The 19483-nt window shown below is 51.6% G+C and overlaps 8 protein-coding genes and 1 non-coding gene across 9 annotated transcripts; 4 read left to right on the top strand and 5 right to left on the bottom strand.

The window, feature by feature from the left end:
• Window positions 1-1593: 1593 nt before the first annotated feature.
• On the top strand, window positions 1594-2640 carry CC1G_07981 (hypothetical protein; the record flags this gene model as incomplete). Its single annotated transcript, XM_001838188.1, has 7 exons — window positions 1594-1650; window positions 1739-1839; window positions 1903-2019; window positions 2084-2130; window positions 2189-2195; window positions 2250-2436; window positions 2545-2640. The coding sequence occupies 7 exons, from the start codon at window positions 1594-1596 to the stop codon at window positions 2638-2640; spliced, it is 612 nt and encodes a 203-aa protein (XP_001838240.1).
• An 891-nt stretch (window positions 2641-3531) lies between these two features.
• CC1G_07980 (hypothetical protein) lies at window positions 3532-4150 on the top strand (the record flags this gene model as incomplete). Its single annotated transcript, XM_001838187.1, has 2 exons — window positions 3532-3844; window positions 3906-4150. The coding sequence occupies 2 exons, from the start codon at window positions 3532-3534 to the stop codon at window positions 4148-4150; spliced, it is 558 nt and encodes a 185-aa protein (XP_001838239.1).
• An 884-nt stretch (window positions 4151-5034) lies between these two features.
• On the bottom strand, window positions 5035-5638 carry CC1G_07979 (prefoldin subunit 5; the record flags this gene model as incomplete). Its single annotated transcript, XM_001838186.1, has 3 exons — window positions 5035-5217; window positions 5279-5488; window positions 5543-5638. The coding sequence occupies 3 exons, from the start codon at window positions 5636-5638 to the stop codon at window positions 5035-5037; spliced, it is 489 nt and encodes a 162-aa protein (XP_001838238.1).
• Window positions 5639-9391: 3753 nt separating this feature from the next.
• On the top strand, window positions 9392-9646 carry CC1G_07977 (hypothetical protein; the record flags this gene model as incomplete). The annotated part of the gene is made up of 1 exon (XM_001838184.1): window positions 9392-9646. One exon carries the CDS (start codon window positions 9392-9394, stop codon window positions 9644-9646), a length of 255 nt encoding a protein of 84 aa, XP_001838236.1.
• A 1193-nt stretch (window positions 9647-10839) lies between these two features.
• CC1G_15780 (hypothetical protein) lies at window positions 10840-11588 on the top strand. Its single transcript, XM_002910014.1, has 2 exons — window positions 10840-10913; window positions 10970-11588. The coding sequence occupies exon 2, from the start codon at window positions 11028-11030 to the stop codon at window positions 11430-11432; it is 405 nt and encodes a 134-aa protein (XP_002910060.1). The 5' UTR covers window positions 10840-10913; window positions 10970-11027; the 3' UTR covers window positions 11433-11588.
• Window positions 11589-11904: 316 nt separating this feature from the next.
• Window positions 11905-14174, bottom strand: CC1G_07975 (phospholipase C; the record flags this gene model as incomplete). Its single annotated transcript, XM_001838182.2, has 6 exons — window positions 11905-12076; window positions 12139-12415; window positions 12468-12911; window positions 12977-13818; window positions 13875-13957; window positions 14013-14174. 6 exons carry the CDS (start codon window positions 14172-14174, stop codon window positions 11905-11907), a joined length of 1980 nt encoding a protein of 659 aa, XP_001838234.2.
• Window positions 14175-15096: 922 nt separating this feature from the next.
• On the bottom strand, window positions 15097-17244 carry CC1G_15779 (hypothetical protein; the record flags this gene model as incomplete). The annotated part of the gene is made up of 1 exon (XM_002910013.1): window positions 15097-17244. One exon carries the CDS (start codon window positions 17242-17244, stop codon window positions 15097-15099), a length of 2148 nt encoding a protein of 715 aa, XP_002910059.1.
• Window positions 17245-17512: 268 nt separating this feature from the next.
• CC1G_15778 (hypothetical protein) lies at window positions 17513-18439 on the bottom strand (the record flags this gene model as incomplete). Its single annotated transcript, XM_002910012.1, has 3 exons — window positions 17513-17519; window positions 17635-17823; window positions 17886-18439. The coding sequence occupies 3 exons, from the start codon at window positions 18437-18439 to the stop codon at window positions 17513-17515; spliced, it is 750 nt and encodes a 249-aa protein (XP_002910058.1).
• A 577-nt stretch (window positions 18440-19016) lies between these two features.
• Window positions 19017-19090, bottom strand: CC1G_20256. Its single transcript has one exon. It is a non-coding gene; the product is annotated as a tRNA-Val (tRNA).
• Between the last annotated feature and the right edge of the window lie 393 nt (window positions 19091-19483).

The raw sequence follows: 19483 nt of genomic DNA, 5'->3' as shown, positions 1-19483 counted from the left end.
TGTGAGCCTTGTTTCTGAGGTCATCATTGTGCTGATAATTTGCTTGAAACAAGCGGCGATGAGATTTTACCACTTTCTTCAAGAAAGTGGTAAAAGTAGAGTCAGGTACGAAAAAGTCAAACCATTCCAGTCCCCGAAGCTCTTCTCCAACACGCTGTGAAGCGTCAGAGACTGGCACGTCAATTGCCTAACTGGAAGGTTCAACAGGTCGTGATCTTAACCTTCGGGCGTTGATTGCCATTTGCCGCGGTCGAGTGATTCTTCGGTTCTTGAGTTCTTGATCCTTTCCCCTTCGAAAGTATAAAATGTCGCCGCCCAACTTGACTTGTTACAATCGAGGATTTCTTCCTACACCTTCAGGCTTGTCTCTCTGGGTCCTCCACAAACGTCTTCTGCATTCGCCTCTTTCAACATCTCGACACGTTCGAAACTGCCTGATTGACCTTCAAGATGGTACAGTTCGAGGGTACAGTGTTCTCTCCGATGTACTGGGGTATGTTCTAGCGTCATATTGGCTCTGTACGCGTGCTAATGTGACACTCGTTCAGGGTTTGTTGCGTCAATTTTGTATGAACTGTGCCTTTTCTTCCGAACCTGTTCTCAACGAGTTCGCTTCAGCCTAGCTGGGATCACGGTTGTGCAAGCATACGTCTACTTTCCCAATCACAGCGACCCTGCCATCGTTCGCTGGACGGTATGACTCCTTCCCAAACTCTCAGGACATTCTCTGACCACTCCTCCAATCCAGGCGGTCTGCATGTTGTAAGCTGCATCGATCCTTTGCGACGCTTCATCGAATCAATATATTCGTGCCCAGGATAATGGATCTCGCGTCGTCTGGACTCATCGCCCAGTCCATTTATTATTATTTGGCAAGTTTGTCCTTGATGACAATCGGATGTCAAGACTGCGCGCTGACCCATTCCCCTCCAGATCCCTAATTTCGGTTCCTTCGAGCAGCTTCAATCTGTGACGCCGTAAGTTCACGTGGACCGCCAAGGGCTAATCGAGAAACCACTCAGAATTTGTCATTCAGTGAACTCACCGTCGACTGCCTCATCTCAGCGACGATAACCTTTATGTATGTGCTCATTCCTGCCATCCCCACAAGCTTTTTGACGGAACGTCCGCTATAGCTCTCAACTTTACTTCGTGCACCAGCTCATGTCAGGTACTGGACCCTGTTCTCTTTCCCAGTGTCGCCCGTCGGACCTTACTCTGACGGCCTAATATTTATCAAGTCCGAAGGCTGGGTAAAGGGAACTGGATCGCGATTTGGGTGACGGTAAGCTGCCGTGCTCGAAATTCATTCCTCTGTCTCTCTGTAAACTCAACTGGCTTGCGTTTGTCAACCCACGACAGCTGATCAGCGCATTCCTTGGGTTTGGTGAGTTGGCACTATCGCTCGACATGCCCGGGCTGTCGCCGTCATGTCGCATTTGATTGACGTTAAAGTGCTAAACGTTGGACTTCACCGATTATTCGCGGTAGCCGGAGGTCTAGGTACGACCCACTTCCAGCCTTTGTTTAATTTCCGTCAGTCCTGATTTTGACTCGACGTCATTCCTTCTGGTGATAGGATGCGTGGGGGCAATGTTCAAGTATCAAAAAAGTATCCTGTCAAATCAAGGCCGCAGCCTGTTATTCTCTGTGAGTGTAACCTCAACTCAAACTCGTACTCGGAGTCGTTTGGTTCAACTCTTCGTTTTCGTGTCCGCGGGCTTACATTGTTGACTAGATCCTGTTCAGTTTGGCCAAAGGATGGGCAGCTATCGCTGACATTGTCGCTACTGTCGCGATGTGCTTCTGGCTCACGAGCTCCAAGACTGGGATTAAAGAGTGCGTATCGATATCTCGGCTCCAGGATTCGCTATTCTAATTAGGTTTCAATCGGACTCCTAGGACAAACTCGATTTTGTCCCAGCTCATGAAGTTTGTTGTCCAGCGCGGAATCTTGGTGACTACGATCCAGGTTCTATTGTTGGTTTCGTTCTACGCTGCTCCGGGGAGCCTTGCTTGGTATGTGGTCCTTGCCCAATCGAGTGATCAGGAATTAGTATTCATTCCATCTGCACCTTCCCAGGTTCGCCCTGCACATGAACGTCACGAAGCTCTATGCCAATACGTTTTGTAAGTCCGCTCTCGCAGATACCTCGATTTTATTCTAATCCCTATCGCTTCATCTCAGTTGCCATGTGAGTTCAGAAACATCTCGCCGCCCGTACCGTTCCTTACACCGACCGTTTCAGGTTAAACGGTCGAAGCCACCTTAGAGAACGGCAAACCGGAGCCGTCATCTCAGCAGCCTACCAAACCTCCGCCAACCAAACCAGCTTCATGGACCCAGTCAAGACAGACGTATCCAGTCCTCGACCAGGTCAAAGTGTCCAGGACTCCGCCAGTCCTTATACTCTGGAAAAGCTTGAACTGGGCCAAGTAAGTGCTTAAAGCCTTGCTAGACCGTCTTTCAGAAACCTCTTGGAGACTGAACATATCTTATCTCGCATTTCGGTCCTTTCTTGTTTCTTTTCTGCTTTTTTCTAGACTATATACGAGACTGGCCCTGGACCTCGACAGTCACGGGAATCCGCCTCGGTGATGCCCACTGTCACGAAGAGCGTGGTGGTTTCGGAGATGTAGAGGACGAGCCCGAAGACGTAGGCGTAGCAAATAGGTACTGTACACACTGGTTGCGAGTCAGTGCGAGAATGTCTCTTTGATGGTGCGACGATGCCGTGTTGCCACTCGCACCCCTTCCCTTCTTTCTTTTTCTTTCTTTTCCTCTCGCTTTGGACGATCGTGTACGTTTCAGCACACAAGGACCTTTCCCCGTATTACATTTCGTTTCATCATTCTCCTGAGCGACACTGTGAAGACCAATATTGCTTTTCAAGCGAATATGTATACGGTTATGAAACGCTGTTCAGCCAACAATTGCAATGATGAAACGCGCCGGCGGGAGAGAATCAGAACCCTGTTCCTCGTCTTTCAAGCGCATCAATCCACGGGAAACCTCGTTCCCAAACCAATCCCACTCAAAGTCCGATGCGCAAGCCTGTTTGGGTAAAAACGGTTGCCATCTGGTTGCCACTTCCCGCCGATGGGGCGGCTATTACGTTGATGACGGGGTTTCACAAGTTACCTTAGAAGGCAATTTCTTGACTTGCTTTATTGGGATTCAACAACCTTTTCCTTGTCTTGGGTCGGTTTTCCTGGTTGAAAAGTTGCCAATGTAAAATAGGCGACGACCAAAAGTACTTGCAGCAACTGTAGGCGAAAAAAGCGAGTTGCAGAACGATTTCTTGCAAACTCCGTTTTGCTTGCATTTGTTTGTCTCGGTGGGCGCTAAACATTGAAAAGGAAATCTTTGAAGCGAGCTTGACGACGACAAAATCGTTGGATTGGCAGCAATCCAGGGGGGTATATAACCCGACGAAGTCTGCCCGAGATGATTCCCCACCAGCCCCCGCTGTACCCAGCAATCCAACGACCTCGAGCACGCTCATAACCCCACCACCACAAACAGGAACAATGGCCTCCTCAGCCTCGACCTCCTCGACCTCCGTGGTCCAGATTGCTCCCCTGTCCCCTGTTATGACGAGCAGCCCCAGGACTGCCTCTGCCTCTGAGCAGCAACCGCGCGTCTACGACCCCATTGACGAATTCTTTGGGTACCGATTCGCTTCCTCTGCCACACACGAAAGCCGACACGACCGCACCGGCAGCGTCGTCCTCGACGCCGAGGCTCTCCCAGCATACGCTGAAGAAGACGACAGCCTCCCCAAATACACACCCCACGCCGAGCCCGTCACGCTCGCCATGTATCTGTTCAAATTCGGTTTCTGTGAGTATCCTACTCTCTACTTGGGTTCGAGAATTCGTTCTGACCTGTCTTGTTCTACTAGTGTTCCCATTATTCTGGATCTTCGGCGCTTTCATCCTCATTTCGCCTCTGCGCGAGCCGCCCATGGGCGAGCCTGCCTCACCTGCGTGGATGCCGGAGAAGACTGAAGCTGAGCGCCAGGCGTTTATTGCTCATATGCGCAAGGCTGAGCTGAAGTGGGCGAAGAGGTGCCTTTGGGCTATCCTCATCCTCGCCACGCTCGCTACTGTTGGTGGTCTCGCTGTGTGGACCATCATGCGACATTAAAATACCACCTCTGCAAAAAACTTCACGAAACCAATGCTGGGACAATCGCGTCCTCCTCGAGCCATTCATCTTCGACCTTCGACCTTCGTTCCAACGATGAACCCCTTCACCGACCACCCAACCAATTAACCAACCAACCACATTCTTTCGATCCATTCCCTCTCATCCAATCACCATCTCACAAACCACAAACCGTATTTCTATCTCAACCTATCCTGCATTTGTACCACCACCCACCATTTCACGCATCCATCACGCATATTCCACGACAACCCAAAACGCATTTGAAAAAACATACCACTTGTATTTGTACGATACCCTTTGAAAGGGCTAGCCCATACGTATCTTTATTGTTAATTTTATAGACGGTAATAAAAAGGATTATGTAAAGATTACCTTTGGAGTGAATTTGAGTTGATTCGAGTTGGATGGATGCGTGCGCCGTTGTCCACAGGTTTCTGCATTTTAGCGCCCGCGATGGGTACTACGCCAAGACTCCGGTAGAAGGAAGGAAATTGGGTACGTCGAGATTCTGGAGAGCGCCGAGGATGCACTGGGCATGTGTGAATGCAGCCCAAAGGTCACAATCAAGATGGAGAGGTGGCCAGATGGGAAGTTTTGGCGGCTGTTTGGTCAAGAAGAGAACGAGGATGCACGGTGTACGTCGCCCCATGGGACTAGCATTGTTTCCTGGCGGTAGGGGCCGGTACATCTTATCTCCTTGGGAGCTGGGGTAAAGGAATCCTGTGGAAGCCAGCGGACTCTGGATGGTCGGTACCACAGTACCAGGAGGTAAATAGCATTACACTGTTTCATTGGAAAGCGATATCGTACAAGCCTTGATCCCGAGATCATCTTCTTTCTCTCCCTTCCTCCCTCCCCGACTAACTCTTCTTCTGTCCAGCTGGTCCTGCGCTCGACGCGGCTGCGGCGACCTTTTGTTGGATCACGTTCACCACCATGCTCATGTTTTCTCGTTTACGATTGATCGTATCTTCCAGTTTCACCAAGTTCGTCTGGAGATAGTCGATCTTTGCCTCGTAGTATTTCTGTGCCTGCTCTCGCGTCTGCCGTATGAGGTTCGAGTGTAAACGACAGTTCAGGGCAGGACTGGATTGAATATCGCACCTTTTTGACATAGTATCCCGTTCCAACATCCACAATCACGTATTTCGTATCCGTGAGTTTGCCGGGAACATATAGAGAGTTCGTTAGAGGTACGAGGATGGTTTTGTCGGCATTGTCGGGCTTCACGTCCTTGACATTCTGTACACAGGCCTTGAATTTGCCCTGAGCTTGCTTCAGTTTGGCAAACGACGACGTAAGATGGTTCAGTTCCTATTGACAATGCCGTTAACACAGGTCCCTGACACGATGCGGATAGACATCTACCTCCTCCAATTGCTTCTTGATCTCGCCGAGCTGTGCAATGTCGAGGTCAGCAATATTGATGACCTGCTGACCTTGTGACTGCTGCGCTGCCGACATTATGTTCCTGGAAACGTTAATCAGGTCCGTACTCAATCAATCCATGACCTGCTCACCGTCGAGATCGTGATCGTCGTGGTCGAAAGCCAGTCGCGTCGTCGTCGATGATGGCGATCAGAGCTAACCCTAACCTTAGTCCACGACATGTGCTGACTCTTGCGACGAAAGCGCTTTTGAACCTGAACATGCACCTTGTGCGCTGCCATTCTCTGCCAATTCGGATGTCCAGGACCCCTTAAAGACCTCAAACTATACTCAAACGGTAAGAATACGTCCAAAAAAGTTTACAAAATGAAATCTTAATGAAAGGCATTTTGGCTAGACTACTAGATCCCGATATTTATTACCAACTGGATGTGCAAACCGTCCCAGGTGGTGTCGCCGGCCATTTCTAATGCTAAGAATCAGCGATCTCGGGGCACCGTATCTTGCAAGTCTCGGAGTGCAGTTGCAGAGGTTGACTTCACTGTTAACATCATAAACCCCAACTCTGACGACCAACCTCTGTCGCTGCGTCATGTTAGGACCCCATTCACCACTTGTCTGCCAGAGATCAACATGAAGGACGACACTGACCAGCGAAAGGCCGTATCGACTGTCCAGCCACCGCCCACCGTCGAACTGCCATCCGTCTCTTCAGGTCTATCCGGCAATAACTCGGCGACTAGTAATGGCGAAGCCTCGCAGGCCCGCAGAGAATGGACGACTTGGCCTTTTCGGATTGGTAAGGGGCCCCACAATACTTTGACAATTCTACCGAGAATCTGAACCTCTTTTTTGCTCGACTTGCGCTACGTAGGACTCGCGTCTTCGCGACCAGTGGCAGACCACCGCGGCACCGCTCCCCGCGGAGAAATCCAACTCATAACCTACAACGCAACCCTTCGGAAACATACACGACTGACCATCCGACCCGTCCTCCTCCTTCTCTTTATCAGTTTCCTCGTCTTCTTCGCTTTGACTCTGCTGTCCGTCGCTTCGTTCCTCCTCTCGGCCCTCGTTTCGTCGCTGTTAGCAGGGTCACCCTCCTTCCACCATGTCAACTCGATATTGTTGACCATGCTTTTCTTTTATTCGCTCTTCAAACAGTTCTTGGAGTATTTGCGTACTCTGGTACAGCCTAGACGAAGAGTCCCGGTTAATCTTCAGCCTGATGGGGCGACACCTGATCATCCTCCGGTATTGTTCCATGAAAAGTCGTGGTGGTCGACATGGAATGAAAAGGATCGTCCTAGATGACCTGGTTGTATTTCTAAATATAAACATCACTATCAATTGAAAATTTGGATCTAAACGTTCGTGTCTAGGTTCGAACATTCGCGAATGGCGAAGGGCGAACGGGCGCTAAATCCTTTCATTCCCTGTCTTATCTTAGAGCTTAACTTCTAGTGTGTGGGGTAAAGGATGCTTGTGGGAACCAGTGTTGCCTGCCAAGTTTTCATATCCTTTAGGGCGGCGGGGGCTATGCGCGGATCCGCGAAATATCGTTCCCATCGAGGTTCGAACTTCGATCTGTGGCTGTGCCAATTCTCTTCTGCGTTCTGGCAGGTGCCTCTCACCTCTGTTCAACTCATGCATTGACATTCTCCAATTCAAGGGTAGAAATGAGACAGGGTCCTTATCGACTGACGGTCTGGCCAAGGCGTATTTCCTTTGGTCCCGTGGGCATCCAGCGCTGCCCCGGGTCCCTTGATTGCATTCCTCAACAAAGCGCCCAAGCAGCCTTCGGTGGTTCTCACCCCCTTAGTAGAATCTTTGCGAGCTCCCCTCTCAACGGGCCTCCCATTGAGGTCGGAGTATGCAACGTGCATCACAACAACCACCGAAAGAGCTGCTTCGGGTTTTGTCGTTCGTCGCAAATCCCATGTCGGCACGAGTCCATCTCAGGGCACCCTGCGCTAAAACGACGAGCTTGGGGGAACGTAGGGATCCAACTAGCGCTGCCCACTCTTCTCTAGATAATTCCTGAGCTAAGTTTAGGGTTAATACGTTCCGCACGTGCAGGTCCTATTCAGTCCCACTCAACTACTACTTGAGACCCCGTCAATTAGATGCTCTTTCTTATTGTGACGATCCTTGTGATAAAACTCTTACCACATTCCACGCTTCCAAGACGGATGTCAGGATAAATCTAGCAAGGAACCAAAGTCAGCAAGTGTAGAACGGCACCGCATGATGTTCGTCGCGCGCCAAGGTGGTCTTGAGATAGGTGAAAGAAGCTTTAGCCTCATTCATTCCTCGTGTTCATATGATACTGTTGGGAAGACAAGCGCCTTGTGTATCCGGGTTTAGTAGTATACACGGCGAACAAAGTGCTGTCGAATTAAATTTGATGTGACGCTGTCCACCAGGTTGGAGCTAGGTTGGCACTAGGTTGGAACTCACCTGCACCCAGCTGTCACCTTCGATTACACAAAGAACATATGAGGGGCTGTGTGCGCATGGCAGCAATGAGGACGGGGTCTCTTTCAATTTCGGCCTCTAAGTACGGACGGCCGGGGGTTTGGCTGCGTAGGATCACCGTCCACTCGTGGCAGCCAGGCATCATCAGATGATGGTGATTCAAATCTCATTGAGGGGTATCCAGCCCTTTTCCGCCTATCCAGAATTTGAAACCCAGTCTTAGACGCAGTTACAGTTAGATGAGCTGACGTTCAGCTTTGAAAACCGGTTGCGGACCTTCAACATTTTCCATCTCAGCGGACTGAGAAGAGAATTCTGGTAGAACACCTTAATAACAAAATTTCCCTTTGTCATCGCGACAAAGGCAAAGTTGAGAGACTCAAACATCTACTGCATTTCTGGATTTTGTGTACTTTACGAGGTTTATTGGTAATTGATAGTATTATTGCACTGTAACCCACCACCCGAATATCTGAAGGACTTGCAAGTCTTTTTTGCCCTGCGAAAAATATGATAGATCGAGGTCGGTGAAACGTAGAGGGGTTTCAATCCCCCCGCTGGCCGGTGCTTGTTCTCGGTGACGCCAGCCCGAATCCTTACCTGGCCGGTGGGTATAGTCCGGCTCACGGCCTTCTTTCTGCCTCGCGTTTGCCACGCGCTGCCATAGCCCTCGAGTGCCCCTTTGTTTCTGAACGGAAAGGTACTCACAATGCTGGCTCCAGGTTGGCTCCAACCTAGTTCCGACCTAGTTCCAGTTCAGACGACTGCGTCACCCACGATCAAATTCGACAGGACTTTGTTTGCCGTGATATCGCCGGTGGGGAATCTGAAAGGTAAATGGGCGCTTCTTACTTGATATGCTGTGATCACCAACCTCAATTCACCTGGACAGCCGTACTCAATTATTCGATGGGCGAAAGAACCTCGGCGAACGATTGAAACCGTGTCACGTTCAGCGCCTGGATGTCAATGTCTTTTCTGTCCCACTTGGTCTTCGCACCGTGACGAAGTTCCCACAGTCGACAAAGATGTCCATCAATAGGCGCCGGTGACGTTGTACCTCCGGTAGGTCAGTCCCCGTACCTCTATTGACGTGGAGTTCGGAAGGAAGGCTGCATACCCGGCATGTCTGTGTCGTGTTCGTCTCTCACAGCCTTGGAGAGAGGAGATGGTCCGGAACGACACGAAGAGGGTTCAAAGCGGTTTTGAAACGGTATTCGAAACGTATATAAGTGGCCTGCTTCCTTCGTTTGTCGTTCAGAACACAAGTACTTGAGCACTCCAATCCAGAGAGAGCATCAAAAGCCTTAAGCAACCAAACCACCCTTTCTACCAACCTATTCAGCCACCATGGTCGGTCTTGCTCTTCATCCTCGCATGTACAAGTTTAACTCATCTCGCATATACAGCCCTACTGCTGCAGATGCCGCTGCAACCCCTGCCGATGCGTGGTCTACTGCCCCCAGCCGCCGCCTCCCCCGCCCTGCCAGCCTCAAGCTCCGAAGTGCTGCCTCTCTAACAACCCCAACTGCGGCAAAGGCTTCATCTGCAACCCTTGCTACAACGCTGCTGTCCGGCCCCTTGGGTACCGCGGTGTTTGAATGATTCGTTCCTCATGGAGTGCGGTCCTGGCGTACCTTTTTGTATTCATCCCACCTCCAGCCCATGTGTAGTATCGTTGTATCGATTTGAACTGTTTCGAGTACGATCGGCGTGGTCCCGCGTTTTGTACGACTGGTAAAATCAGATAACCCCAAATACGATATAGACACTTGCTTCAGGTCGCCGTAGCTACAAGTTCCAGATAATATACACGCATGGCCTTTCACATCCTGCCCGTCATTGAATTATCCGATTTTCGTTATCACTTCATTCGAAACGCTGATGAGGGTCCCGAGGCATGGAAACTTTGACGAATCCCTGCTGTGGTATTCGAAGGACAGAAACTGGCCAACTAAAAGTTGCTCTCGCGACCTTACTCGTGAACCCAGCAAGGCAGAAAGGGGACAGTCCTTGATCTGGATTAATATTGACGCTGGACCCCTCATCGACTCCGACGAGCGCCGTTGGCAGTCACATTAATATATCGCCCGCCGCACACAGGATGGATTTGGCTGGCATTGCCCGAGAAGGCGACATATAGTTCCTCTCTTCCCTTCCCCACTCCCGTTCACGATGTCTTTGAATTCAGTGCACCCGTAGATTGGTGACCGATCGCTCTATGAACTATGTGACAGGGAGAATCGAGGTTCTCCTCCCATTCGACGAATGGTCGCGAGTCTAGTGCACCCGCTCGAACTTCTCCGGGCTTATTTAATTCCCGGTGGAAATCGAACCAAAGATCAAGCAACTTAACAAAACCGAGAATCCTCCAAGAGTTGACATTCAGTAGCTGTTTCCAATTCAAGGCATCGGCAAGAGCGAGAAGCTTTGGAATACAATGCCGAGCGTTGAACTTTCAGGGCGGAGCTGCATTCCTGTCAAGCGAATGTCAACTGTTCATGACCCAAGCCGTGTCACATCTCTGCATCTGGCGTAGCGAGGTGTATCGTTTGGCGCCGGAGATTTCACACGTCCGTTCGTTCGCAAGGGTACCTCTGGTATTCCGCCCATGCCGCCTGTACTCGCATACAGTACGTGTCAACAAAAATGGTTGTACTTGTCACATTTCGGAGCCACAGCCTTAACAACATTTCCACTGCCGGTGAGGGTCAAGTTACGAAAATACAGAAAGAAATAAATTTCGAGGACTATATAAGCGTCCCTGACGACCCACCTTCTTCAGAACGCAAGAACCCAAGCAGATTCGCTCACGAGCAATAATCCAAAGGAACCTACCCAACCAGCCTTTCTACAACAATCAAACACCATGGTCAGTGCTTCGAGCACCATTTAGCGACCATAGGTTTCTTTCTAACTCGACTGCAGATCTGCTCTAAATGTTGCGGCCCTTGCAAGTGTGGTCCTCATACCCACGGCCACGGTCATGGCCACGGTCATGGTCACGGTAATGGCAGCCATGGCCATGGCCACGGGCACGGACACGGGCACGGCAATGACGGTCATGGTCACGGTCACGGTCATGGTCACGGTGGCCACGGGCACGGGCACGGACACGGACACGGACACGGACACGGCGGACATATCAACCCCAACCCTTGCCAACCACAGCCCCAGCCTTGCCGTCCTCCGCCGTGCCAACCTCAGCCTCCCCCTCGCTGCTGAACGGGCCCAACTTAGGGAAATGCTTCATCTGCAACCCTTGCTACAACGCCGCCGTCAAGCCTCTCGGATATCGCGGAGTCTGAGCATCATTCTCGCCTTACCCTCACCCCACCTCATCACCACCCCATGCAGACCATGTATTGTCTGGAACGTTTTGATCGACTGACTAAATGGCCTCTCTCGGATTGTTTGTAAAATACATAAAACCCATGTCGTTGTGTGCTTCCATAGCTTCAGATAAATGCAGAGCTACAATCTGTAAATACTTGACTTTCCAACCACTCCTTGCTCGTGCAAACTAAATGCGATGATCGCCCTTTGCCGACTCGGACCTCAAGTTCAACCACCAGAGAGCGTCGGGGGTCGGGATCCCGACGCAACCAACAGCATCAGGAAAGAGACACTGTAAGACGACAGGCCTGACGCTCACTGCCGCTACACCAAAAGGCAACATGACTCAAGAGCTTAGCTCTTGAGCCACCGTCAGGTATATGTGCACGTTATGGGAACCGTGGTAAGCCACCGGTCTTACAGACACACATTCTAAGATGTTCATATCACAATCAAAGTGGGCAAATCGGTGTATCCACCGACATAAGCTAATGTTACAATAGATCCAACATCACCCTCGACTCTTCTCAATCGACCCGCTCCAAAGAGAACCTAGCGAGCACGGTGGCACCAACGTCTTTGCCTTTCGTGTTCAGCATCCTGATTGCGACCCATCTGTCGGTGACCAACCGGTCCACTGGAGCACAGAACGAAGCGATGCGATCGTCCCTGCCAAATTCGTCCTCATAAATTAGCAACCTGATGCAAAGGTCGGTCGGTCAGAACACGGACTGGGTAACTTGGATGGTAAAAGATCGCACCTGATAAATGCAAGCTCGTCCAATTCATATTCCAATTCAAAGGTCTCGTTCCATACGACGTCCGCGCCTAATCCTGGTACATCCTTCACCTTTTCGGATTTTGACTTCCACTTCAGCCTGACCGACTCCAAACACTTCTTCGAGCGAAGGCCTTCAGCTTCTACGCTGTCGTCGGGCAAAAGCTTCTCCAGGAGGGAGGTCCTGTCCCGATGATAGTACAGTTCACCTTTGATGTACGTGTTGTACGACTTGCCCTCTCGTCCATTGGGTGCGGGGACTATTCAAGGCCCTCAGTAACGGACACAGGAACAGAGATGAGGATCACGTACGCGCACTGGCACCAATAATCTCTCCTTTCAGCTTCATCTTACCAGCGATCGGTGGTGCATAGCCTTCAGGTTGGCGCCGAAGGCTGGCCGGTTTGAGAACCCACCCAGGCGTACCCACGAACAGACCCTCATTCACCTGCATCCCCCGATCATACTTCTGCCAGTTCAGTGACACCACCTGGGAACCAGTTCTCCAAAATTGTGAAGGGTCAGGGTTAGTTGACCGGACGCGAGTTCCCTTGGGATAGATTCGGCGGAGATGGTGTGACGCGTGGAGGACGAGTGCAGCAAGTGGCGACGGGAGATGAAGAAGACGTGAGTGCTTGTGGACGTGTGATGGGTGGTCGCCTGGTGCGTGGTCGTGCGATGACCGGTGCGCAGAGACCGCCGAAAGGAGACGAGAGGATGCGGATTCTGAGATATTGATGAGGACATGGGCAGGATCTGTGAAGACTAACAAAACCAATGAATTTCAGATGCTACCGGAAATGAAGAACCGAGTGACTTACGCTCCCCTAGCCAACCCTTGCCTGGCTTCAAGCTGCGAGCATAATATCCTAAAGCAGCCAACTCGTCCGAAATCTTGTCGCATTTGGGTGGCTCGCCGTCGTCGGTTGTCGGCTGTCGTCGCCTTCCAGGCCAAACTCCCTTCTCTCCCCCACCATCCAAGGACCGGGCCTCCTCATCTTCACTCGTAAGGAAGTCATCTTCATCTTCACCAGACGACTCTTCGGCCTTGGCACCCCACTTCCACCAAGACCTCTTGGTTTTCTTGGGTTTTCTCCCTTTGTCGTTATCTTCGTCGTCGTCGCTGTCATCGGACGGACCAGACTCGAAAAGGGGTGGATAGTACTCCACCATCACCAGCACCCTGCCTCTTAGGTCGCTTGGCGAAACCTTATCGTCGTCAACACCCTCGAGGGGTCCCTCCACCAACCTGGCTCCCCAAGCATCCCTCATCGCCTTGACGAGTTCTCCCTGGCCTGAAGGCGGGACATGGCATTCCAGGGAGATAAACACAGGGAAGTCATCCGGTGCCTTGCCTTGGGGCGGGATGAAGGTCTGGTTGCTGGGCGGGAGGTACGCGGGTTGGTAGTTCTTTGAGAACAAGCCGCCTTTGGGCGCGAAAGAACCATAGGTCTGGTCGATCCATGAACCAATGGCGTTGCATACGTCGGCGAAGGGGACGCTTCCGGAGAGTGTGTAGCCGTGGGTAACGATTGGACCAGATGAGGAAGGCCAGACGTCAATTTCGACGCAGCGACAGCCTCGACTGAGAACATGAACGTATGCTTCGGCCGAGCACTTGCCCAAAACTTGGGCGGTCAGTAGATAGGTGTTGTGGGACGATCTATCCAGAGGGTCAAGTGAGCTTCGACTTCCAACAACCTTTAATTAATGACGTACGAGATAAAGTAGTCAGTAAAAGGATACGAAGGATCAGTCTTTGTCGCTTTAATCGATGGTCTTTTCAAGACATCTTCAGCATTCTGGCACAAGAAACACACTGTCAGAACAATTCGTCCCAGCCATACAACGACATACCTCGCCCTTACTCTCTAATTCCTTCTTAGCCTCGTCACCAAGTCTAGGCAGCTTGTCCAGGGGTGGGTTCAAGTTACTCTCGGTATGGATGTCGAAAACATGGAGCGGTTCTAGCGCGAGAGTCTCGAGTCCAGCCTCGATTTCTTCAGTCGAATGTGCCATTTCCGGGCGGTCGTCAGAGCTTTAAGCTTCAAGACCAATGTTTGCGTCGTGAGTTAGAGATTTGAGCTGGACTGTGGCTATAAAGTCGTGCAACCGCCGAGGACGATGAATGAGAGAATCAAGTAGGGATGGAGCCCCTGAATCGCGGGTTAAAGCGTTTTATCGCGGCGATCAGATCGCTCGGCGCTATGACGTTGTTCCCACCCACGGGGTCCGAAGCGCCCACAGGAACCCACAGCGGCCATGGGGACGCACGTTCAGAAGAGGGTACATAGTGTAAGTAGTGCAAACAGTCAATTCATACGATACACACAAAACACAAAATTTACAAAAAGAAACAAACATTATTAGACAGCAAAACACTACATGCAAATTGACAAGATCGCTTCGATATTCCATCGAAACGAACATTAATAGATAGCAATGATTGAAAGCAGGAGGATAACAGTATACACGATAAGAGTGATAGTTGGAGTAGGAGAGATAAAAGAGTCCAGTATACGTACACTTTACAGAAGTTCAAAAGTCAGCAATAACACGTTGCTGACACTGAGCGAAAAAGACGAAGAAGACAGTCGATGCAAGATGCCAAACTTGAATGTGGCTAAAGTCGACAAGGGAATATGCTTGCGGTATAGATACAGTTTCTTGAGCCGTGATTGGATGATGGAATCGGCTGGACGTTACTTTGCTATGCTTCTTGTCGCTGTATAATTGTTGGGACAGATGTTGATGCTTGATGGGTTCGATGCAGTTTGTAGGAAAACGCTGGAAAATGAAATGAGGGAAATAAATAGCTTTATGTGTTTGCTGGATATCGAGCCTGTGAAGCGGCGGGGATGATGATCCTAGATGACATAAGATGAAGCGCGACTTTGAAATCTGGACTCTTGAACTGGCATGGTGAAAAATGGCCAAACGCTCAACGTTGATAACTGCCTGGATGATGCTGGGAACCGGGATAATAAGGAGGCCTCGCAGACTGGTCCCATTGTTGTTGGTGGTACATAAGTTGCTGCTGTTGCTGGTGCATCAGTGTCGACGAAGGCATATTCTGATACTGCGTTCTCTGCTGCACGAATTGGTCTTGGTACTGAGCGTACGCCGCTTGCTGCTGTTGCTGTTGCTGGTTCGGTTGCAGTGGCGGAGGCGACTGGTACGCCCTCGCCTGCTCACGATCTACGCGGTCAGGATAGTACGACCTGGACGACGACGACGGGGGAACAAGCCACCCATCGCGCTCAAGCTCGGGTATACTAGGTGGAACAAACACCTCCCCATCCTCCTCCTCTTCCTCCTCCCTCTTCTTCTTTTTCTTCCTCTTCTCTTTCTTCTCCCTCTCCTTCTTCTCTTCCCTCTCCTTCTCTTCCCTCTCGTGCTCCACCATCCAGTCTCTGACGTTCCGACCTCCCTCCCTATCCCCGCTGTTACGATAAGACTCGTCTCCTCGATAGTACTCCTCCGGTGGAAGTGGTGTTGGTACAGGAGGAACTGGAGGCAAATGGCTGTTATGAGCCTGCGGGATTGGAGGGACAGGCGGCACGGGCGGTACGGGCATGGGGGGCGCTTGACCGACATTCGCAGGAGCCGAGGCCGGAGCAGGCGGTATCGACGACATCGACCTTCTATCCGCATATATCGGCGCCGAGGGTGGTGGTGATCCCGCATACGCTTGGGGAGGAGGATACGGATAGCTCGAACTTGGTGAGCGGGGAGCGGGCGTCGTCGATGTCGAAAAGGGTTCCGGCATGGATATCGATCCGCGGGCAGACCAAGCCGCGCTGGGCGGGACGAATCCTCCTTCGTCGTCATCCGAGCCACTTTCCTCTTCCTCTTCGTCCGTCGATTCTCTGTCGGTGGTGTCGCGCAGTGCTCTCGAGATCAGATCGTAGCCGCCGTTATCCAACTCTCCCCGCCCTCGACTGGGATCCCTACTACGCGGGCGCGTCGCCATCGCCTGGTACTCTTCATACGAAGGGAAGGACGGACTCCCGATCGCAGGTACAGACCCCAGTCCCAAACTCGCAGTCCTCTCAACAGTAATACTCTGCCTCGCCCTCTTCCTCTCTAAATCCTTCAACTTCTGCGACTCCCTCCTAGCCTTCTCCTTCCCCTCCTTCATCTTCTTCTTCATCTCCTTCTTTTCCCTCTCCCTCTCCTTTTTCTTGCTCGACCCGTTCGTTTCGGGAATGACTGGCGCGTGGTAGTATGGGTATGGCGGTGCTGAACCGTCCACATGCAGTTGAGCCGGTGTGCCCCGCGAAATCCCGTCCAACGACTGCTTGAGATCCCGCATATTCTCCAGCCCCAGCGCAGACACCGACTGCCCCTTTCGATGGGAGGGGAACTGAGGCGAACCCTGTCCCCACGGCGTATTCCGCCCCGAATTGACCACACTATTCGGACCACTACTATCCCCAACATATGTCGACCGGCTTCGCGCATGTCGGGCAGCAGCAGCAGCGGCTTCAGCCTGCCTCGCACTGAGCGAAAAGTCGGATGGATCCACCTTGACCCATGGGGAGGACAAAGCGGAAGAGGAATGAGATGGTTCAAGCCCCGAGGTTCCCGGGGGTGAATGTCCAGTGGAATTGGGAGCTGTGCTATTTCGAGCGACGGGTGGGACCCAGGGGGAGATGGTTGGCGTGTTCCAGCCCCGCCCGTGTTCTCCGCCGACAATCTCTCCTCCACCGCCCATCGCGACGAGTGGGGTTACGGAGCCCAACTGGTGAGGCGGAGTGAAGGCGACGTTTACGGCTGACCAGGCGGTTTCAGGCATAGGGAAGCTGGGGTTACTGGAGCGTTGTTGTTGCTGTTGCGAAGAGCTTGAAGGAGTACCGCTCGAGTGACTGGTTCTGGGTTGGCTTGACGAGCCACTACTAGGCGTTGAACCCGAATTGGCAGAATTGCCATTCATCCCCCACTCGTTGACCATCTTGAGCGCATGCTGCAATCGCACGTTGAATTGTTGCAGCTTCACCCGGTCGTAATTCGCGTATCCCATCACCCAACAATTAGCGAACAGCCATTCGCGAAGATTCTCGAATGACCATTGCACCCTCGAGAGCATGGTACCATTGCTGTATAAAGTGGTTGGCTTGGTTAGTTTTCTCTGGTCAAAAACATTAATCGTCGCTGGACAGGTGGTCGACTGCTTTTGGCAATTTGGCGCAAAGTGGCTGGGCAGGATACGGCATTATGCCGCATTTGGAGTTGAGTAGACCACCAGATGAGCGCCTGATTCATTGCCGTGCTGCTCCCAAGGTGAAGAGCAATAGACCCCGGAGGTAGTAGATACCTCAATGGGCACCCCGTTGACAATAACAAAACGGCAAGGGCTATACGCTGCGGACACACGGGAGTGTCAATACAACACCCGTTCAGAACCTTTCACAGCCCCATTTCTATTCCGGTGCAACATGTCGTTGCATGTGACGAAAACCAGCGCTGAATGACTCACCGAAGCAACAAACAGATATCAGCGGCATCCTGAGGCGTGTATCGCACAAGTTTCAGCGAGACGGCCCAGAACGGTGTTACGCTGATCAACGTGAGGAGGCCGTTGAGCGAGCGGTAGATGGTATGCAGGTCGATATTGTTCGGTTGGACGGAGGCGTAGTAGATGGGGTCGTAGCTCATACCCTCGGGGCTATAGTGGGAATCGTCAGAGGGAGTTGGGCAACGGGTACTAAGTAGAGACGGGTAACTCACCCAGTGGCCATTGGTAATGCGATGTCGGCGTCGCTGTTCATCCAGTCCAGCCCAAGCCCAAACCGCTGCGCGGTCGCCGCTATACACGCCTTGATTTTCTCCGCCGCGTTTGTTACGCCCAGTTGCGCCATCTCCGTCACGAAAGAGCGATGGATGTAGTCGACATCTCGTGTCGAGGAACGGTGGGGGAGGGTAGGATGCAGTTGGTGCTGCTGTAGGGAGAGGTGGTAGAGCATAGGGTGTAACAGCATACACGCTCCCCCATGCACCACCAGTCGTAATCGACGATTGTTGAATGGTACCGCCAGTGTCTGGGAGAAGTACTCGAGTACAGCAATGAGCTTGTCCCGGTTGAGATCTACATCGTTTCTAGGCCGTATAGGAGGGGAAGATGATGCGCTCCCGAAACCATTTGTGACATGCTGGAAGGGCGGAGGAGATGTAACAGGGTGGATCGACATCGCATTGTTTTGCGCGAAAGGCGGAGGGGATTGGACGCTAAAGCCACCCCATGGATGTTGCGCTTGGTGTTGTGCTATCGTCGCTGTGGCCATCGGACCTTAGTGGGCAGGGTGGTGGGGGTTCTGGCTCAAAGGATATGGGCCCCCGTGGCATAACAATGTCTGGAGCAACCGCGTAACCGAGACCCCAAACGGTAGGTCCTAAGCGAAGTCAACCTGACTCTGCAGGCAGTACGTTAGAGTTATATGAAGGCTCGCGCCCTTTCAACACGTTTCCTGCCGCCGGATTTCCACCGAAAGCAATGATATAATCTGTCCTGGATCCAGGCAATTATTAGTTTGAGCATAATCGGTGCAGTGGCACAGGATACTTGCCTCGTTTCGATAATAGTAGAGTTTGAAAAAGGGTATCTTGAGGTATTCAGACGAGTCGACCACCAATCGACATCGTCGTTCAAGTTGAAAGAGGAAGGAGTATTCGTGGGACCTATTACCTACGATGATGGAGCACAGCTTTCTTCGGCGGCTAACCGGGATTGAGTCGGAACTGCACTTGAGCTGCGCTACACTGCAAATGGTGGGTTGGAGTCACAGAAAATACAAAACAAGAAGCTGCCTGAACGCTGTGTACTTTGTTCAGCTCTTCGAGGGCGGGAGGAGGTGCAAAAAGTGGTTCGACCCAGGTTCGAACTGGGGACCTTCTGTGTGTTAGACAGAAATCATGACCAACTAGACCATCGAACCGATTGAAAGTCACCGACATTTGCCCTCCTCGAGGCTCCTGAATCCCAATCCTTGGCGATTCATACCAAAGTCCAAGGAAGATCAACGCAAGATCAACGTTGCCTGCACGTTCCGGCTTCTCTCGGAATCTAATAGACAATGCTACAGGCGAGATGGATACCAATGCTGTTTTGCGTGAGAGGCAGGTTACTGGTTTTAAAGAATCTCATCTGAGTCTTGAACTACTCTGAATGCTAACCCTTCCAACTCGGTGAACAAGGAAAACAAGTCGTGCTTCAAGTTTTCTTTATTCAGTTCCATTCGTTGCTTTGCGAAGCTTGATCACTGGTGCCCCTGGTATTCTGACCCTAACCTAAGCTCCGAGTGTTGCGGACTGCGAACCACGACGACGAC

The sequence above is a fragment of the Coprinopsis cinerea genome, assembly GCF_000182895.1.
Source record: "Coprinopsis cinerea okayama7#130 chromosome 13 map unlocalized cont3.13, whole genome shotgun sequence".
NCBI lineage: Eukaryota > Fungi > Basidiomycota > Agaricomycetes > Agaricales > Psathyrellaceae > Coprinopsis > Coprinopsis cinerea.
This window is presented reverse-complemented; position numbering and strand designations above follow the sequence as displayed.